Source organism: Aedes aegypti, chromosome 1 (assembly GCF_002204515.2).
Source record: "Aedes aegypti strain LVP_AGWG chromosome 1, AaegL5.0 Primary Assembly, whole genome shotgun sequence".
NCBI lineage: Eukaryota > Metazoa > Arthropoda > Insecta > Diptera > Culicidae > Aedes > Aedes aegypti.
The window spans coordinates 206833517-206852006 of NC_035107.1; the positions used below are offsets into that span (position 1 = coordinate 206833517).

An 18490-nucleotide genomic window follows, 5' to 3' on the forward strand; every position below is an offset into this window, starting at 1 on the left:
TTTAGTCAATTTCTTTATGTTTGGCTCCTAAATGTATATACATAATCCATAGTTAATGTTCCTATCAAAACATTGCGTAATTATCATTTTTAATTTACATTTTACTACCAAACATGATTATAGAGATTTAAAGAATAAATATTATTGCCATAACCGCAACACAAACGTTTTTTAAAATGATGAAAACAACAGGATATATTCTATTAAATAGTATATCAATGCTCTCTGCTCATTCAAGTTATTTTGTATTTTTCTTATAAAATCAATAAATTGCAAAATAGGGTGCTATTTTGTAAATAATTTCTCGCGTAACCTGTGATCTCGCCCTAAAAGCCATTGGTAACCGAGTGTGTAGCTCCTTGTTTCTAAGCAAATGAATGGATCAGGATGAAAACTAACACCACTGGGAGATATAGGAGTATCGTCTCTTCATCGTAGCATTTTTGAGTAACGTGTAATTCCATTCGTTTGCTCGGTAACAACAAGCTACACACTCGGTTACCAATGGCTTTTAGGGCGAGATCACAAATTATGCGAGATTTGAATATTATTTCAAAGATAATTTAATATTACGATGACATCAATTATGTGGAGGTAGTTTAGGGTACTTTATTGTAAAACGAAGTTCGTAGTTAAAATTATTTTTATAGACAAATTCAAAATTAACATTTACCTGTTGTTTAGAATGAAAATTTGGTTTACATTGATTAAAAATATCATTTTAGAAGAGTTTTGAACTTATGGCACAACAATTTTCTGAACTCAAAAGGTATAAAAACTGTTTATGATTTCTGTAAACTATATATATTTCAACTAAATTTCTATCAGAGCTTAAGAGTATAATCTATAGATTGGATCCAATGACAAAAATAAACGTTATTGTTCGAATCATAGGATTTAATAGCAAAAGCATTGGAAAACTGGCATTTCTCATAACTTTACCTAAATTTCATATATGTCCACTAATAAATTGCCCAAATGTATTTCACTTTATCTGAACATCATAATTAAGCATTTCAGTAATCAAATAGAGCTTCTAAATTTAGTTATGAACGTTGTGCGTATGAGTTTTGGTAGGTGGAATTGAGTGAATTTTAGACATCAAATCAATACTTTTCTATTAATCCAAAGATGAATGTAAATGGAAACATTTCGTGATTGGCAAACAATAGATGACACCTGTTACCTTCAATGTGGATAAAGTATTTGTAGCTCAATACTTCATTTGATAGTTTTTTACTAACTTGATGTAGAAACAGTATCCTGTACGAATATGAAATTGGGCCACTGTACATTGGAACTGCTGAAACTCCTTCATCGACTATAGTATACTCCTGGAATACCACCAAAGATACTGCTTCGACTTCCGTTAATTTTTCATTCAAAAATTACGTCAAGGAGAATCCTTGGATTCTTTAAAAGAGTTATCTAGTAAATTCTCCATGATTTCCCAAACTGTACTTTCCAAAATTCATTTGGTAATTTCTACAAGAATTTTTTCAAGAAATTTCTTAAGAATTTTTGAAAAAAAAAATGGTAATTTTTACTGAATTGATAAACTCAATTGATAGGTAAACCATTGCTAAATATAGTCATTCACCAAACACACTGCTTTTTTCTCGTCTGAAAATTTTTTAGTTGTTTCGCAAGTAACCCATTTTATATCCAAAAATTACTTTCTGTACATTTTCTCGCTCTTTCTTAGCGAATGGATTATTGATTTCTAAGCTTGTCATTGACTTGACTACTTTTATTGAACTAATAATTCTATTAACAGAAATTGATAACAACAGTTTGCTTATGAAATAACATGATAGCCAAGTCAATAACAGGTCCAGTTTAGACTTTCGGGTTTTCCATAGTAAATATACTACAAATAATATTAATGTTCCATGAAAAAAGGAGTAAGAGTCTGGTAACCCTAGTGCACGCAAATATCTCGCGGGCATATTTGGTTGCTGAGGTATATTTATATTTGAACGCCATGAGAAAAAGCGGAAGAAATTGGCTCATGGCCGATTTTAAGGATATTTAAAAATTGTACAATGTACATATAATTAAACATCCGTTCCTTCAATGTGTTCTTTTTTTTAAGCGTGTGTTAAAAGTTTGCTCTGGTGGTGAATTCACGCTCTACCCGTTCAGGCAGCATTCATCGAAAAGCCCTATCTGCTCGCACACATTTACAAAATGCTGATTGCGTTGTGTGCTGAATGGGTCACTCGTCCGTCACTGCTTGCTGTGTACACTGTACAGTTACGCAGTCTGTGCATCGCTAGAATCATATTTACGGAAAAGTATTATATATACCCAATGCGTTGCTCATCGGTTGTCCTAGCTTCGGCTGGACATATACTAAAATTGGAACGATACAGAGAAGATTAGCATGGCCCCTGCGCAAGGATGACACGCAAAATCGTGAAGCGTTCCACATTTTTTTGTGGTTTTATTATTCGATAATTGTGTCTCTTATCCTCAGAGTAATGTGAAAAAACTACCTAGTTAATAAAATTAATAAGGGGAGAAAGGTTTGCAATTTCTTACGTACATATGTTGTTCCATATCATAGTGGAATCACAGAGACGATACCTCCATCATGTTTAAGGCAGCATCCATTTATTACGTAACGCTAAAATTAGAAATTTTGTTTCGGGCCTATAGAATTCAAATATTACGAAATCTCATTTCCCGCCAAAGCTGCAGATACGCCCTTATGATACTGAACTGAAGATTTGATTCAATTGTTCAGTTAAAATATCAAAATCACAGGGAGGCATGTTACTAAAAGTAAGTGCATTTTCTGATGATTTCTTTAATTTAAATGAATCCACCCTTCTTTTGTGTATGCGTTGCAGAACCTCTGGTTCTACCTGCATCAGTATTATAGAACTTCTATGGGTGGTAGAACTTCTAATGGTAGAGTCTATGGTAGAACTTCTATATCTATGGGTGGTCCAGGAGCACAACTGTTGCCTACCGAACAGTTGGTGAAGCTTGCTAAATGCAAACCCATTTTATGATGATGGATAACCATTTATCCTGACGTCAAATCAAAATGTGGTCCTCGGCAAAGATGTTTGTTCAACTTTCCTTAAAATATAATGACGAAGTGATAGAGCGCTGAACACAACGTCAACGTTTTCCTTACTAATATTAGTAATCTCCATATAAACTTCAAATGGCGTGCAATTTTTTTCCGAATCACTTCAAACTTTGGGAGGATGCTATTTAGCATTACAAAAATCTTTTAAGCATAAGGAGCCAAAATTTCAAAATTTGCATCACTCTAGTGCACATATTCTCAGCGGTTGATTACAGAATGTTTTGTTCATTGATTCTTCAGTATGGAACGATAATTAAAATGGGCTTAAATGTTTATAAAATGTATCTACAAAAAATTGGTATGTCGAAAAGCTCCTAATATTACAATTGTGATTTTTCCTTGGTTACTGTTTGCTAATCAGATTTTTTATATGAGCTAAAGCAGTTTATACATTATCTGTAATGAATTGTAAACCTTCATTTTGCTTTTGGAACGTTTATAATATTGAAATCTGCGAAATTTATAAATATTTTGAGAACGCTTTGAATTTTTAAGAAAAAATATCGAGTTATCGAGATTAACTTGAATGGGAAACTGTAACAGATAGCATCGAGTTAACAGATAGCATCAAGTTAGAGAGGTATCGACTTACAGAGGGATCAAAGTATGATTGAAGGAACCGCGCATTACACCGAGTTAGGGGAAATATCGAGTAAGGGAGAGTTGACTGTAGTGCATAGTGGCGATGGAAATCAGCGAACTGTGACCAAAAATGCTCCGTTTGATTTATATCGTGTTGTGGTCAGCGCCTATTCCCGTCCATATGCGTGATGGACAGGGCAGGGGTGAAAACTGGGGTAATATTTAAAGGGCTCAGCTATCACCGCGATGGTGACGTCATTGAAATCGTGTTTTACCAGCATTTCAACCCCTGCTGTTTGTCCGCTGATGATAATTATCGCCGTAACTTTGGGGTCGTCCATAAATTACTTCGCACTCTTAGGAGAGGGGGAGGTTCATAAAGGCGTGACAATCGATATGATATTTTCGAAGTGTTCATACAACAAGTGTGCTAAAGAGGAAAGGTTAGGACATCGAAAATATTTAAATCTGGCGTGGCTGATTTCATGGACGTTCCCTTGGCTTTGGCGCATTGTGCTATCGAGGAGAGGGCATTCGATCGATTTTTGACCACCTCACTTGGCATGAATGAAATCACGCTAGATTTGTTTGGGTTTTGTACGGCTCGCCGGGTAACCAAACCACACCAATGCGGTGGACGCTCGGGACTCAATGTCTACTTGCTGTGGTCAGTCCCGTCAGTCGTCACCCACGCTCTGGTGAATGGAATTGAGGGTTGAGGATGTGTTTGGCATTCTTGCTCTGCTACTAGTTCTGCTGATAGTGATGAAGAAGGCTGTTTCGTTTAAAGTTAGTTTTATATGGGTTATATGTAGGTACAAGATTCCTTAATTAAAAATGTTTCTCATTGTCTATTTTCAGTTGAGCGGTAAGGAATGCGCACCTAGTATATCCTCGCGCCATCTTGGTGAAGGTGGTGGTGGTGCGGGAGGTGGAAATTCTGGGGACCGCAAGAAGCCATTTTCGCGCCCATTCAACAAGTCCCGTTTGGAACCGTCCTCGAGTGCCGGTGGAACAGGCAGGATGTCGAGCCCATCCCCGACGGATACCAGCACCCTCATGCGGCAAAATAACGAGCTGCGTCAACGTCTACAAGAGGAAGCAAGCACCTATCGGCGCCGGCTGGAAACGTACAAGCAAGCTCAGAACAATCAAGCCGCTCTGGTCAGCAGACTGCAGGCCAAGGTCCTACAGTACAAGCAACGCTGCAGCGAGCTGGAGCAAACTCCCACTTCAAGCACTTGCCCGAGTTACAATGTCCGGGATCACTCACCAGGGCGACATCACGCTGCACCCTCTGCAGGACCAATTTGCAGCTCGGTGGGCGCTCCGATGAGTTTGCCGCCGTGTCCGGTGGCACGGGAACGATCACGATCCCGCTCTCGGTCACAGTCTCCGTGTCGCAAGTATGCCGATGGAAGTCACGATGAAGTCCGCCATCAACTTGACGAGGAACGACGAAGGTATGCCTCGGAATTATTCGACTAACGCCAACCATGTGTCGTTATCACTTATGATATTTGTCCCCACAGATGCGAAAAACTACTGGTCGAAAACTCCTGCCTGCGGCAGCAGTTGGAGGAATCACATCGAACCAACGAAGCACTAACCAATGATCTCCAGAAGCTTACCGCCGATTGGGAAAGCTTGAACAAGGAACTACTGAACAAGGAGGACGAGTGGAAGGAGGAGGAGCAGGGTACTTAATAACAGTTACACGAACAGCAAACTGTTCTTTTTGAAACAAGGATAATTCTTGTTGTTATTATTTATCAATATTTTTAGGTATTAGTTTTGATTCCTCAAGTCAAATTAATTCCTCCTTAAAAATGTTTCCTTATTCTGATTTTCGTACTAGCATGAATGCGTCCTAAAAGGGATCGGATTCTTTACGCAAATATCAATGTTTTTTTTTTTCATTCAATCTAATTGGAACATTAATTTATCACGAGAACAATCCACAAATGGTTTGAGATTGATCGTCATTCAATCTTGAATCATCTAAGAATTGTTTGAATTATTGTTTAATATAAACAACAAAAAATAAAGTAAATAATAACATCTTTGTTTTTAAATGAAAATATTGTTGAAAATAAAATAAATCTCTGTTCAGGCAAATTGATATCGTAAATGATCATGCTGTCATATTTGACAGCAGGGTTACCATCTCAGGACGGATGCAGGAGCAGGATATGTCCTGATTTTGAGATTTTATTAAGGGGTCCTGATTTATTTTCCATATTTCAAGTTTGTTCCTGTTTTTTTTTCTGCTTACCGAACACCCTGCGATTTTCAAGATACCAATTAAATCAAGATATGTGATTAAATTACATTTTTTGACGTTTCATTGAAGTAAGCTTTTGCTACTTTTTGGTTGAGTCTGGAAAATTCGTTGCATACGGTTTTTATTGGATCTGTGCGGTGTTAAAAAATGTGGAAAGTGCATTTCAGATCTGCATCTAACAATAATGGGATTCAGTAAATGAAGCTAGCACGAAAATCAAGCGTGTTATAGAATAAGGGCCAGACACTTGAAATAAGAAAAGTATCAGATGGGTTGAAAAATGAAAAACGAAATAAACACCAACTATAGTGGATAGTGCAGTGCAATTGAATAATGCAGGAGCTCTGTGTGAGTTTCGGTCGCTTGTTTCAAGTTATAAAATACTACTTACTAGTGTGACTGCCATCAAGAAAGTTTATTATTTCACTTATTTATATATCTAAAGTGTGATTTAATTAAAGGTTTAGCATATGAATGATAAGGAAGATATGGGAGATTGTATTTTCAAACATTTTTAAATTTTGAATCGCCCTACCCTACACAGCAACTTGAACACACTTGGCATTTGAAAAAAAAAGTTTGATGAACACGAGTTCACTATTTGACGTCTGAGCGGTGCCGTGTTATTTATATGTGAAGTTATAGTTTCATTGGAACTTTCACCTGCGCGATTTTTGCGCTTGAATAAAACACGTTTCGGAGCATTCTCTGTTGCCTCTAAAAATACCATTGGATAGAGAAACAAGTTTTTTACCATTGGATCTCATTCAATTTCATACATTACTTCACTTAAGCGGTGAAAATAAATATATTTTTCCGAATGTTTTGAAATCATGAATGGGTTTGACATTGCTTTCGGAAACCATAATCATAACGACAACAGCACAGCCCAGCGGACAAATTGTCGTTTTGGGAGCGAATAATCTTGCTTTAGAAACAATTATGACGAGATTCAGGGATCAATGTCGACTGAATCAGATTCAACATGGACTTGATAAGTAAAGCGTAAATCAAGATTGGCTTTCCGTTTTCCCGTTGCACCGTGATGCCGTTTACATTGTGTTCGGGGCTGCATAAGTAAACAGATCGCCAAAACGAAAATAACACATTTTTGACAGAGTACAAGCTAAGATTAAAATACATACGAACATGATGAGCAAAGAATCGTTTCAGTGTTATTTATTTATTTATTTATTTATTTTCACTAAAATTTGGAAGAGGGAAAAACCCCTTTGAGTGATCACTTGAAGAGATCTTTCTCAAAAAGGCACAAAACCTCTTCAGTTTTTCTAAAACGTTATAACAAATATGATCTTATGAACTAAAGGCGCATTCGGCTTGAACCATAACAGAGCCAGGATCTTGATCTTTCGAAACGTTGGATCAGAAAAAGGGAAAGGGGAGTCCGTCTTGGTAAATGGCTCAAATTTCAATCCTTAAAAGAAAAACAAAGAAAATTACGGCAGTAAAAATCAAACACGATATGATATCTCATTTAAATAATTATATAATAATTTCAAACAAGGATAAAATTTACTTCCAAGGATATCACGGACAGATGTAGGAGGAGTTTGATATAAAGTTTCCAAACTACTAATGAATTTACTTCTTGGTACCGTAAATTTGGTGCATACCAAAACAATATGATCAATATCTTCATAAAATTCACCACAATCACATAAATTTGAATCCTTCATATCTATGCGATATAAATAACTGTTGCATATGTAATGGTTCGATATTATTCGTGAAAAAGTGCAAATAAAATTTCTATTTTCTGATATATTTTTAAACCATGGGAATTTATCAACAAACGGAAAAAAGAATGACACCAACGTCCTTTATCGCTTGAATTCCAAAATTGTTGCCAATTATCCATGCAATATTTATTAAGTTTTGATTGATGTTCTGAAGCAAACAATTCTCAATTATAAGTAATTCCACGTGCAACAGCTAATTTAGCCATAGAATCAGCTTGTTCATTGCCATAAATATTACAATGAGCAGGAACCCACAAAAAATTAATTAAAAATCCTTTAGTATATAAATCGTATAAAAGATTTTTAAGCTCCAAAAGAATGTGATGAGTTTTTGAATTAAAGTTTATAGAGTTCAACGCATGAAGAGAACTCAAACTATCAGAACATATTATATATATGTTCGGAGTAAAAGGTCTAATCAAGTTACATGCAAAATATAATGCGGTTACCTCAACTATGAATATAGAACAAGAATTTTGTAATTTAAAAAAATGAGCCAAATGATTATTGAAAACTCCAAAGCCAGCAACATTTTGAATTAAAGACCCATCAGTGAAATAGAATTGATCATGACTAATACCATCAAATTTTTGTTAAAATAATATATTCGCATAATTAGGATGTTCAATTTTTGGAATTTGTTTCAATTCTTCATATAAAGAGAAATCAATAAGGGGTCGAAAAGTATGAACATCAATACTATAATTTTGGAAACCAGGGGAAGAAATTGACATTAAATTTTCATTTGAACAATAGATAAAGGAATTTAATATTTTACTTGTAGGATTAATTTCATTTAAAGATTTTAAAACATCAATGATTTGATGTTTATATGAAAAACATTGCAAGATAAATTTTCAATTTAATTTTTGAAAACGAATCTTAAGAGGTTCAATACCAGCTAATACTTCAATTGATTGAGTATGAGTTGAATTCAAGAGTTTTAAACAAATCCTTATACATCGAAATTGTTTTGAAAAATGAGTTTTAACTGCATTTCCAAAAGTAAAACATCCATATTCCATGACTGAACGAATAGTTGTTTCATAAAGAATTATCAAATCAGAAGGACCAGTAATCATACGAAGGAAATTTATTCTTTTAGAACAAACTTTTTGAATATATAAAATTTGACTTTTCCAATTTAATTTCGAATCGAACCATATACCAAGATATTTATAATCAAAAACTTGTTCAATTTCATGCCCATTTAAATATAATGCAATATTGATTGTTGAACGTTTTCGTGAAAAATTAATATATTTTGTTTTTGGTACCGAAAATGTAAAACCATTATCAAATTGTCAATATTGTTTAACGCAGATTGCATAAAATGACCAATAATTTCTCTATTTTTACCACTAATAGACAATACATTGTCATCAGCAAATTGTATCAAATAACATCCATTAGGAATAACATTCACCATATCTGAAGTGAATAAATTATATAAGAATGGACTTAACCAAGATCCTTGAGGTAAACCAAAACAATTATAACGGATAATTTTAGATAAACCATTATGAAAAAAAATGCATAACTTTCAAAGAAAACAAATTGTACATGAAATTTGAAATCAAATTTGGAATTTTCAAATGATTCATTTTTTTGAAAAGTAAATCAATCAAGACAGAATCATATGCACCAGAAACATCAAGAAAAGTAGAAACTACATCTTGTTTTCTGTTGAATGAAAGTTGTATCTGAGAAGATAAAAGAGCGGTACAATCACGAGTACCCCGACCTTTCCTGAATCCAAATTGAGAAGATGAAAAAATGTTATTTTTTTCCGCCCACAAATCCAAGCGATTCAAAATCATACGTTCCATAAGTTTACGTAAACATGATAATAAACTGATAGGTCTTCGACTATCAGCTAATGGTGGATCTTTGCCAGATTTTAGAATGCTTATTACTTTTACAAAACGCCATTCAAAAGGAATAATGTTTTGAGAAAGAAAAGAATTGTATATCGAAAGTAAGTATTCTTTACACTCATCTGGTAATTTTTTGAGAACTATAAATTTAATATTGTCAATACCAGGGGCTGTATTTTTAGTTAATGATAAAGCCAAAAGCATTTCCTCTAATGAAAATGGAATACAAAGATCAGGAAAATAATTAAAAGATTGGTTTTTAAAATTGATGAATGTAGAAATGAAATCCGGACATATTTTAGATGCAAATTTTTCAATCCAACCTTCTGAGTATTCTAGTACAACTGGACTTGAAGAATCATGATTTCTCAAATTTCTTGCCACAGACCATAATGTTGATTAAGAAGTCTCTTAGTCAAGACCTTCAAAAAAAAAATTTACAAAAAAAAAAAAATGGGGGGGGTGATTTTGTTTTTAATTTCCTGACACAATCTTCTTTTTTTGAGATTTGTGTAAGCATTGGACTAGCAATTTTGAAAAAAAACGATTATATTTTTCAATTACAGAAGCTGGAACATTACTACTTATTATTGATGTCGAAATTGAATCGGCAAATTTAGACCAATTAACATACTTGCATAAATCGAACACAAAATTTGTTTGTTTTAATTTATCATAACTTGCATTTTGGAATTGAATCAAAATAGGTAAATGATCACTATTATTTGGATCATCAATAGTTTTCCAAGTAGACATCATGGATAAACTATTCGAACAAAGGGATAAATCAATACATGAAGGATGGCTAGGTGGACTTGCAATCCTAGTAAACGAACCATCATTTAAAATATTTAAGTTCAACTCATCAATCAAATCCATTAATAATGTCCCTCTACCATCAGATTTTTTACTTCCCCATGCTATATTATGAGCATTAAAATCTCCCAAAATATAGAAAGGGGCAGGAATCAGATTTAAAGGGATGTAAAAACAAACAATAGAAAAAGTAAAATTATCTTTGGTTATCGAAACAGCTATATATTCAATTTGTTAGTGCACTGAAAAATCCAAATATTTAAATTCGATATTATCACGAATGCCAATTAAAGCTCCTCCGTACGAAACTGTTCTATCTTTTCGAATAATTTTGAACTGTGGTATACGAAAAAAAAAGTTTGTTCCAACCATGTTTCATTTAAACAAAATATGTCTATATTCAAATTCAATAATAATATTTTGAGTCTGTCAATTTTGTTGATAATACTCCTACAATTCCACTGTAATATATTCAAAGTATTAGGATTGATTAAAGCCATTACGCAGAAAATAGAGATGCAATGAGAGGTCCGAAAGCATTCAATTTATCCAAAATAAAAGTAAAAAAAAAGGCAAAATTATCTTAATTATTTTAGCGTTAGCGTTAGCGTTAGCGTAGTTACGGTATACTTCGTAGATTGGATACTAGCAACATTAATGTTTATTTTTGATAATCTAATCCAGATTGCTTTTAGGAACAAGGCTGGGGAGTGAACCTTGATCCAATCATGAAGAAGACTACCAATAGCATTAACATCGCTATTCCCGGCCACGCCCATCTTTACCGTAACTTGGGATAGGGGAAGGAAATGTTGATGTAGCACTTACTTAATGAGAGGCCACCGACTCAGCGACGCCCTCATAAGTGCTACGGAGGTGGAGGTTGGGATAGGTATATTGTCAGGATTCGCCTGAAAAGCTGGCGATAGACCGAGGGCATTTGTTGTTTATTTATTTTTAAGTTTTAATCTTTTGAATGCCGGCATTCAAAAAAGAAAACATGTGTTTTATTTACCGTATAGATTATTTTGCATCGAATAGTACTATCAACCGTTTTTGTGAAAGTAGTGTAAGCTCTGGTTAGGTATCTGCTCAGTAATCATTAAAAGCAGATCCGATCCCTCCAGGGTCATCGGAACAAAAAAAAAAAAATAACAATAAATAAAATGTCGCGTGGGTACGATTAACGTGTAACTAAACAAAAGAAGAGATATGTTAATGTAGTGCTTGAAACAAAAAGTAGGGGAGTAATTTTCTGCTCTGCAATTTTTAAGCAGAACCGATCCCTCTAGGGTCATCGGAATAAAAAAAAAGAACAAAATAAAGCTCCGGCAAATCGCGAGGCATCTAATTTAAACTTTGAGACTAACAAAACTTTGAATGTAACAAAACATAGAATGGTTATAACTGAGATGTGTTTGTTTTCCAGCCAGATTCTTGATGGTCATTGGATCACATTAAAAAAAATATAATTGGATAACAATTAAGCTTTCCAACTGGAACAAACTCACCAATTTCAGCATTTTACATTGGAATTCCCTTCAGCTGTTCAGCTAATATCTTCTGATTCCGTTCTAATGGGGCAGTTGCAGAATGTTCCGCTAATCCATACACTTTCACGGTTGCACTTAACTATCAACAGTTAAAGTTTAACAATTTCTTCCTATATACTATAACGGACGCGAAGTAAACTTTAACCGTCGGAGAACACAGTTTCAATGAAACACAAGATACAGCGGAAATCCTTGCCGCCATCAGCCGAAATTCATTAAAACGCTTTTTGGCAGCGGAAAAAAAAAATGCGGGACACACAATTTTTGACATCCGCATTCGCGCGCGGCACACTACGATCTCGCAAAATTATCTTAATTATTTTCTTCCAAAAATCGGAAAGATCTAAAAAATCTATTAATTTTTCTAAAGTTTTCAAAATTGAACTATCAGATTTCTCATTCTCATTTGAATTTTCATTATGTTTAATTTTTTCATCATTATTAATTGAGGAAGCAGTATGAGTATGAGTTAATATGTGTTCGTTTTCGTTTAGTGGGAGGATTGTAAGTGAAATTCTGTTGTTTTCCAAAATTATCATCATCGTTATCTGGCGAAATTTCAAAGGTGTTAGAGAAGATTTCATAATGTAATTTCATCTGCATATGATAAAAGATTTTTATTTTTATTTTTTTATTTAATTTCTTTCGATTCTCAATATGTATAGGACATTGTTGCAAGGTATTATGTTTTTTTGTACAGTAAATACAAACACCAGAATTTTTCTTACAATCTGATGATGAGTGCAAATCTCCACATTTGGAACATTTTAATTTATTTGAGCAAAAATTGGCAGTGTGACCAAAAAGTAGACAACGCTCACAATGCATGAGCTTTCCTTCACCTCCGTCAGTTGCCATTATAAGAATTCAAAAAATCTCCAAAACAAAAAAGAAAAGAATAAAGGAAAAAATAACAAAAAATAAAATTAAATTATACTTAGTGATTTCCAAAATAAGAGAACTCCAATTCCGCGAATCAAAACCTCAGATTCTTGAATTTGGATACTTGAATATGAACTCTTGAATTAAATTGAAAATGCATTTATATTATTTTTGCATTAAATTCATTTTTATTTTCATTTGGTATTTACATTGGTATTAGTTTTACAAATCAAGAGGTTTGACCCAGGGGTCCTTCAGCTTGGGGTGTTTTGAACTGGTAGAATTGTTTGGTTTTACCCTAGTTTAGTTTGGTCTTGTGGGCTCTGGTTATTTAAATTGAAAATGCAAACAGCGCAACGATAACAATGTCTTGAATCCCCAAGAAATTTAGCGATTTTCAAAGGAAGAGAACATCAATACGCAAATCGAAATATCAGAATCTTGAATTTGGATACTTGAACACCAGCTTTTGAAGTAACTTGAAACTGCAAACAGCGCAACAAATAATTAAGTCCTAAATTGGAATCCTCAGAAAATCTGAAAAATGAAAAAAAAATGACAAGCGAAAAAAAAACCGTTTAGCCTGATCAAGGCCTACTTACCGAGTATGAGGTTCAGTCTTATATTCTTTTGAATACGATACTTAGCAGGGCCGATTTCTTCACCACCGCTTAGGCCTGAAACCTATAGTTCTCGCATAACTTATGATCTCGCCCTAAAAGCCATTGGTAAACATGTGTGTAGCTCTTAGTTTCTGTGCATTCAAATGGATATATACGTTATAGGCCAGGAGAAGTGGATGAACTTGTCATTCATTTTTCTGTCAAATCTCATACAAAATCTACTTTTTCTTTGACATAAATTCACTCTAGGTGAACCACTTCCCCTGGCCTATTTAACATCTCTATGGTGAAGAAAGGATCATACTCTACCTGCCAGTGGTATTAGTGTAGATGTTTATACATTCATTTGCTCTGAAACAACGAGCTACACACGTGGTTACCAATGGCTTTTAGGGCGTTATCTCAGATTATGCGAGAGTTTAATTATATGGGTAAGCGTGGTTTACGGCTTAAGTCATGGTGAAGAAATCGGCCCTTTACTTTCCTCAAATTTTCATTCGATTTTATTCATTTATGATTACCTAAATTATATCACAACAACATCAATGAACGAGGTAGTAGGAATGTTTGAGTTTCATTCCGTGCATTGATGTGTTCATTCAAAACATGTTCAACCATCGCTGTTACGACATGCTCTCCGATAATGACTACCTTCCGAGTGAACTGTAATGCTTTAGGTTCAACATCAGGGCGTGATGAGCGGGTCTGCTCAGTATTCCATAGGCCAGGGGAAGTGGTTCACCTAGAGTGAATTTCTGTCAGAGAAAAAGTAGATTTTGTATGAGATTTGACAGAAAAATGAATGACAAGTTCATCCACTTCTCCTGGCCTATTGCTGATGCTGGTTTCCCCACCAATCTACCTTGTTACGAATAACAGCCGGCAGAATTGGTCTGATCCTGATTCAACCTCTTAAAACATGCAATGAAACTTCAAAGACTTAATGTCACCAAGCTGATACAGTGCCTCAATCTCATTTTCGTACGGGGCACTGTTTTCATATCAAGTTGGTATACATCTATTAAGTGGTGCATGGTCTTCGATATACTTTATCAATAATGAAGGTTATAGGTGTCATCTATTGTTTGGCAATGACAAACTATATTCATTTGCTTAAATCTTTGGAATAATGGAAAATTATTGAGATTGGGTCTATAATTGACCCAATTCCATATTCGTACACCTAACAAAAAAGAAATATACAGTATTCAAAACTAATTTTTAATGGACTAGATGATTACTTAAGCTCTTCATTGTCTTGTTCAGATGCAGTAGAATACATTTGGAAAATTTAAAAGCGGACATATTTGAAACTTAAGTAAATTTAAGAAAAATACCAGTTTTCCCATGTTTTTTGCTAAAATATTCGGTAAGTCGAACAATAAATTGCATTTTTTTCAACATCACTTCCTTAAGAATGATAACTGCGAATATTGCACAAGTTTCAAAAAATTATAATCAGTTTTAGAGTAGCTAGGACAGGATATCGACAACTTATACTTTTGAATCTTAGGTAGTATAACATTTATAACAAATCCAAAACCAAAAATTTTAGTCAATTTCTTTATGTTTGGCACTTAAATGTATATACATAATCCATAGTTAATGTTCCTATCAAAACATTGCGTAATTATCATTTTTAATTTACATTTTACTACCAAACATGATTATAGAGATTTAAAGAATAAATATTATTGCCATAACCGCAACACAAACGTTTTGTAAGATGAAGAAAACAACAGGATATATTCTATTAAATAGTATATCAATGCTCTCTGCTCATTCAAGTTATTTTGTATTTTTCTTATAAAATCAATAAATTGCAAAATAGGGTGCTATTTTGAATATAATTTGAATATTATTTCAAAGATAATTGAATATTACGATGACATCAATTATGTGGAGGTATGTACAGCGTAGTTTAGGGTACTTTATTGTAAAACGAAGTTCGTAGTTCAAATTATTTTTACAGACAAATTCAAAATTAACATTTACCTGTTGTTTAGAATGAAAATTTGGTTTACATTGATTAAAAATATCATTTTTGAAGAGTTTTGAACTTATGGCACAACAATTTTCTGAACTCAAAAGGGATAAAACTGTTTATGATTTCTGTAAACTATACATATTTCAACTAAATTTCTATCATAGCTTACGAGTATAATCTATAGATTGGATACAATGACAAAAATAAACGTTATTGTTCGAATTATAGGATTAAATAGGAAAAATCATTGAAAAACTAACATTTCTCATAACTTTACCTAAATTTCATATATGTCCACTAATAAATTGTCCAAATGTATTTCACTACATCTGAACATCATAATAAAGCAGTTCAGTAATCAAATAGAGCTTCTAAATTTAGTTTTGAACGTAGTGCGTATGAATTTTGGTAGGTGTACGAATATGGAATTGGGTGAATTTTAGACATCAATACAATACTTTTCTATTAATCCAAAGATGAATGTAAATGGAAACATTTTGTGATTGGCAAACAATAGATGACACCTGTTACCTTCAATGTGGATAAAGTATTTGTAGCTCAATACTTCATTTAATAGTTTTTTACTTACTTGATGTGGAAACAGTATCCTGTACGAATATGAAATTGGGCCACTGTAAAACACTATCAAATGGCAAAGATGAAGATCGTGGGTGTCATTTGATGATCATGAACTGTTTTATTTACTTTCGTCTGTATATTAGAAAGTTTTGAATTTGTGTCTAAAATTGACCCAATTCCATATTCGTACACCTATTAAAATTCAAAATGCAACATTACTTTATAAAATTAGTATTTACAACACTACACAAATTTTAATGCTGAATATGATTGCCAAATACATTTGGATGATTTAAAATTGGAAATATTAGAAACTTAAATAAATTTATGAGAAATACCACTCATCAAGCATTGTATTGCTTTAAAACCTAAGCAGTAATGATGATTATTTTTAAAGTATTTCAAATTCAAAACTTTCCATCAACTTAATGTGATAACAGTGCTCCCGTTCCCTGTAAGAATATATATTATAGAGTTCATATGAACACATTATCTTCCCTGTATATTAATATTACCTTCTATGATTATTACAGGCCTTCAACGATTACTACAACAACGAGCACACGCGGCTACTGAAAATGTGGCGCGAAGTGGTCAACGTTAAACGCATGTTTAAGGAGATGGTGTCCACCACCAAGGTGGAGATGGGGCGGATGCAGCTGGAGCTAACGGGCACCGGACGCGAAGTGGTCGGTGCCTGCAGTGGGGTTTCCGTCAATCTGAAACAGACCTCCAAAATTGAAGTTTGAAACGAAACTTTTACCTCCAATTCGCACGCACACTAATCGATTTCATTGCAGGAAGCCCAACAGATGCACATCGAGCGGGAAAACATGGATCTGAAGTCGCAACTCAGTGATCTGCGGATGCAACATGAGAACGCCAAGCTGGAAATTGCCCAACGTGATCAGCGGCTGCAGCAGATGCTTCAAGATCTCAAACTGATGGAAGAACGTTACGTCCAAGTGGAGAGCCAAGCCGGACAAACACAGCGCCTCAATGATGAACTCGAACGCCTGCAGAGTGCCTTGCGGGACATTGCCCACGCCGTAGTTCAGGATGCAGAAACGACGGCCACTGCTGAAGCCGAAACCACATCCACACATCATCTGCACCTTTCGCAGTCTAGTGGAATGCCAGCGCCGCCACGTTCCCCCAAACGAGGTGCCATTCGCACGTCGCAAGCATTTGCCGAGGGAACCATTTCCGCGGTACAAGCTGCTTTGCACAAGTATCAGCTGGCCATTCACGACTTGCAGGTCAAGCTGCAGAGCAATACCGATGCCCTGTCGGCCACGCGCAAGCAATTCGAGAACTGTGAACACACCCGCGATGTTCTGTCCGGGAAGGTGGGTGAGCTGACCGAAAAACTGGACTCGGCCAACCATCAACTGTCTGAGCTGTACAAGGAGCGGGATAGCCTGCAAAAGACGCTAGACGGCCTCCGAAGCGACAAGCACAGCGTCGAAAGGGGAAAAGCCGAATTGAACTCAATTGTAATTTGAGATGTCGGTTAATTTCGATCAATGAGTCGTTCTAATTTTTGATGATCGTTTCAGGTGGACAGTTTGAATACAGACTATGAAAAGTTGCAGAATGTAAACAGCAAATTGCAGAAAATGTACGATTCCCTGGAGGAAGAGAAGAAAATGTTGGAAAGCGAGCTACAGCGAGTGCAAAAGGACAAAGATATTCAGGAGATGAGTTTAAGGTAAGTGTATGGGAGTACATGAATGCACCATTGCGGTGTAAAGTGTCACTAAAATACCACTTTTAAATGTTTCACACTGCCAAATCATAGGTTGCTCGTCCGTGTCCGTTCCAATTTTAGTATATGCTTAAATGATAAGATACATAAAACTCCACGTACTATAGATATTAATGTGTCCTTTGACATAGCGGACTAAGAAAAACAAAAAAGATTTCGAGCGACCGTGACAGGACTCGAACCTGCAATCTTCGGATCCGAAGTCCGACGCCTTCTCCATTAGGCCACACGGTCAGTTGACGGAGAGGTGATTAAGGCATATTTTCAGCCAGGGGCGTTTCCACAAAAGAGAAATGAATGAACTCTGTTTTCTCTCCGTCGTGGAGCTTTCCGACGTCAGACAGAGTGAAATAAATGGCTGTCGGAAAACGTGTATGTGTTTGTGCAAATGTCGGTAAACTAGATAGGTGAGCTTTATCACTGATGCGCATGACTGTTGGAAACAATTTACTTCATAGAAGACTCATAGCCCTCATAGCATTTCAGCTGAAGTTATTAGGGTTTATTCACAAATTTCATAACGCCAACAATTGCCATTTTGGACACCTACCCACCCCCGCATAACGCTTTTTGTATGAAAATTTTATAAATTTTGTATGAGCCGTAACATCTCGAGGGCACCCACCCGCCCCCTTCAGCGTTATGAAATTTGTGAATGGGCCCTTACAAATCATAA

General features: G+C 35.0%; 1 protein-coding gene and 1 non-coding gene across 4 annotated transcripts in view; one reads left to right on the forward strand and one right to left on the reverse strand.

Moving 5' to 3' along the window:
- LOC5572577 (rootletin) overlaps positions 1-18490 on the forward strand; it is a 159910-nt gene that overhangs the window by 100336 nt on the left and 41084 nt on the right. For 2 of the 3 annotated variants that reach the window (XM_021857344.1, XM_021857342.1), the window contains 5 exons: positions 4547-5148; positions 5218-5384; positions 16581-16789; positions 16847-17542; positions 17606-17757. In XM_021857344.1, coding sequence (XP_021713036.1) covers positions 4709-5148; positions 5218-5384; positions 16581-16789; positions 16847-17542; positions 17606-17757 — 1664 coding nt within the window. In that variant the 5' untranslated portion in view covers positions 4547-4708. Of the gene's footprint in view, positions 1-4372; positions 4475-4546; positions 5149-5217; positions 5385-16580; positions 16790-16846; positions 17543-17605; positions 17758-18490 lie in introns of those variants that run through there. The other variant, XM_021857343.1, reaches the window with a different exon arrangement.
- Trnar-ucg lies at positions 17976-18048 on the reverse strand. The gene has a single exon. It is a non-coding gene; the product is annotated as a tRNA-Arg (tRNA).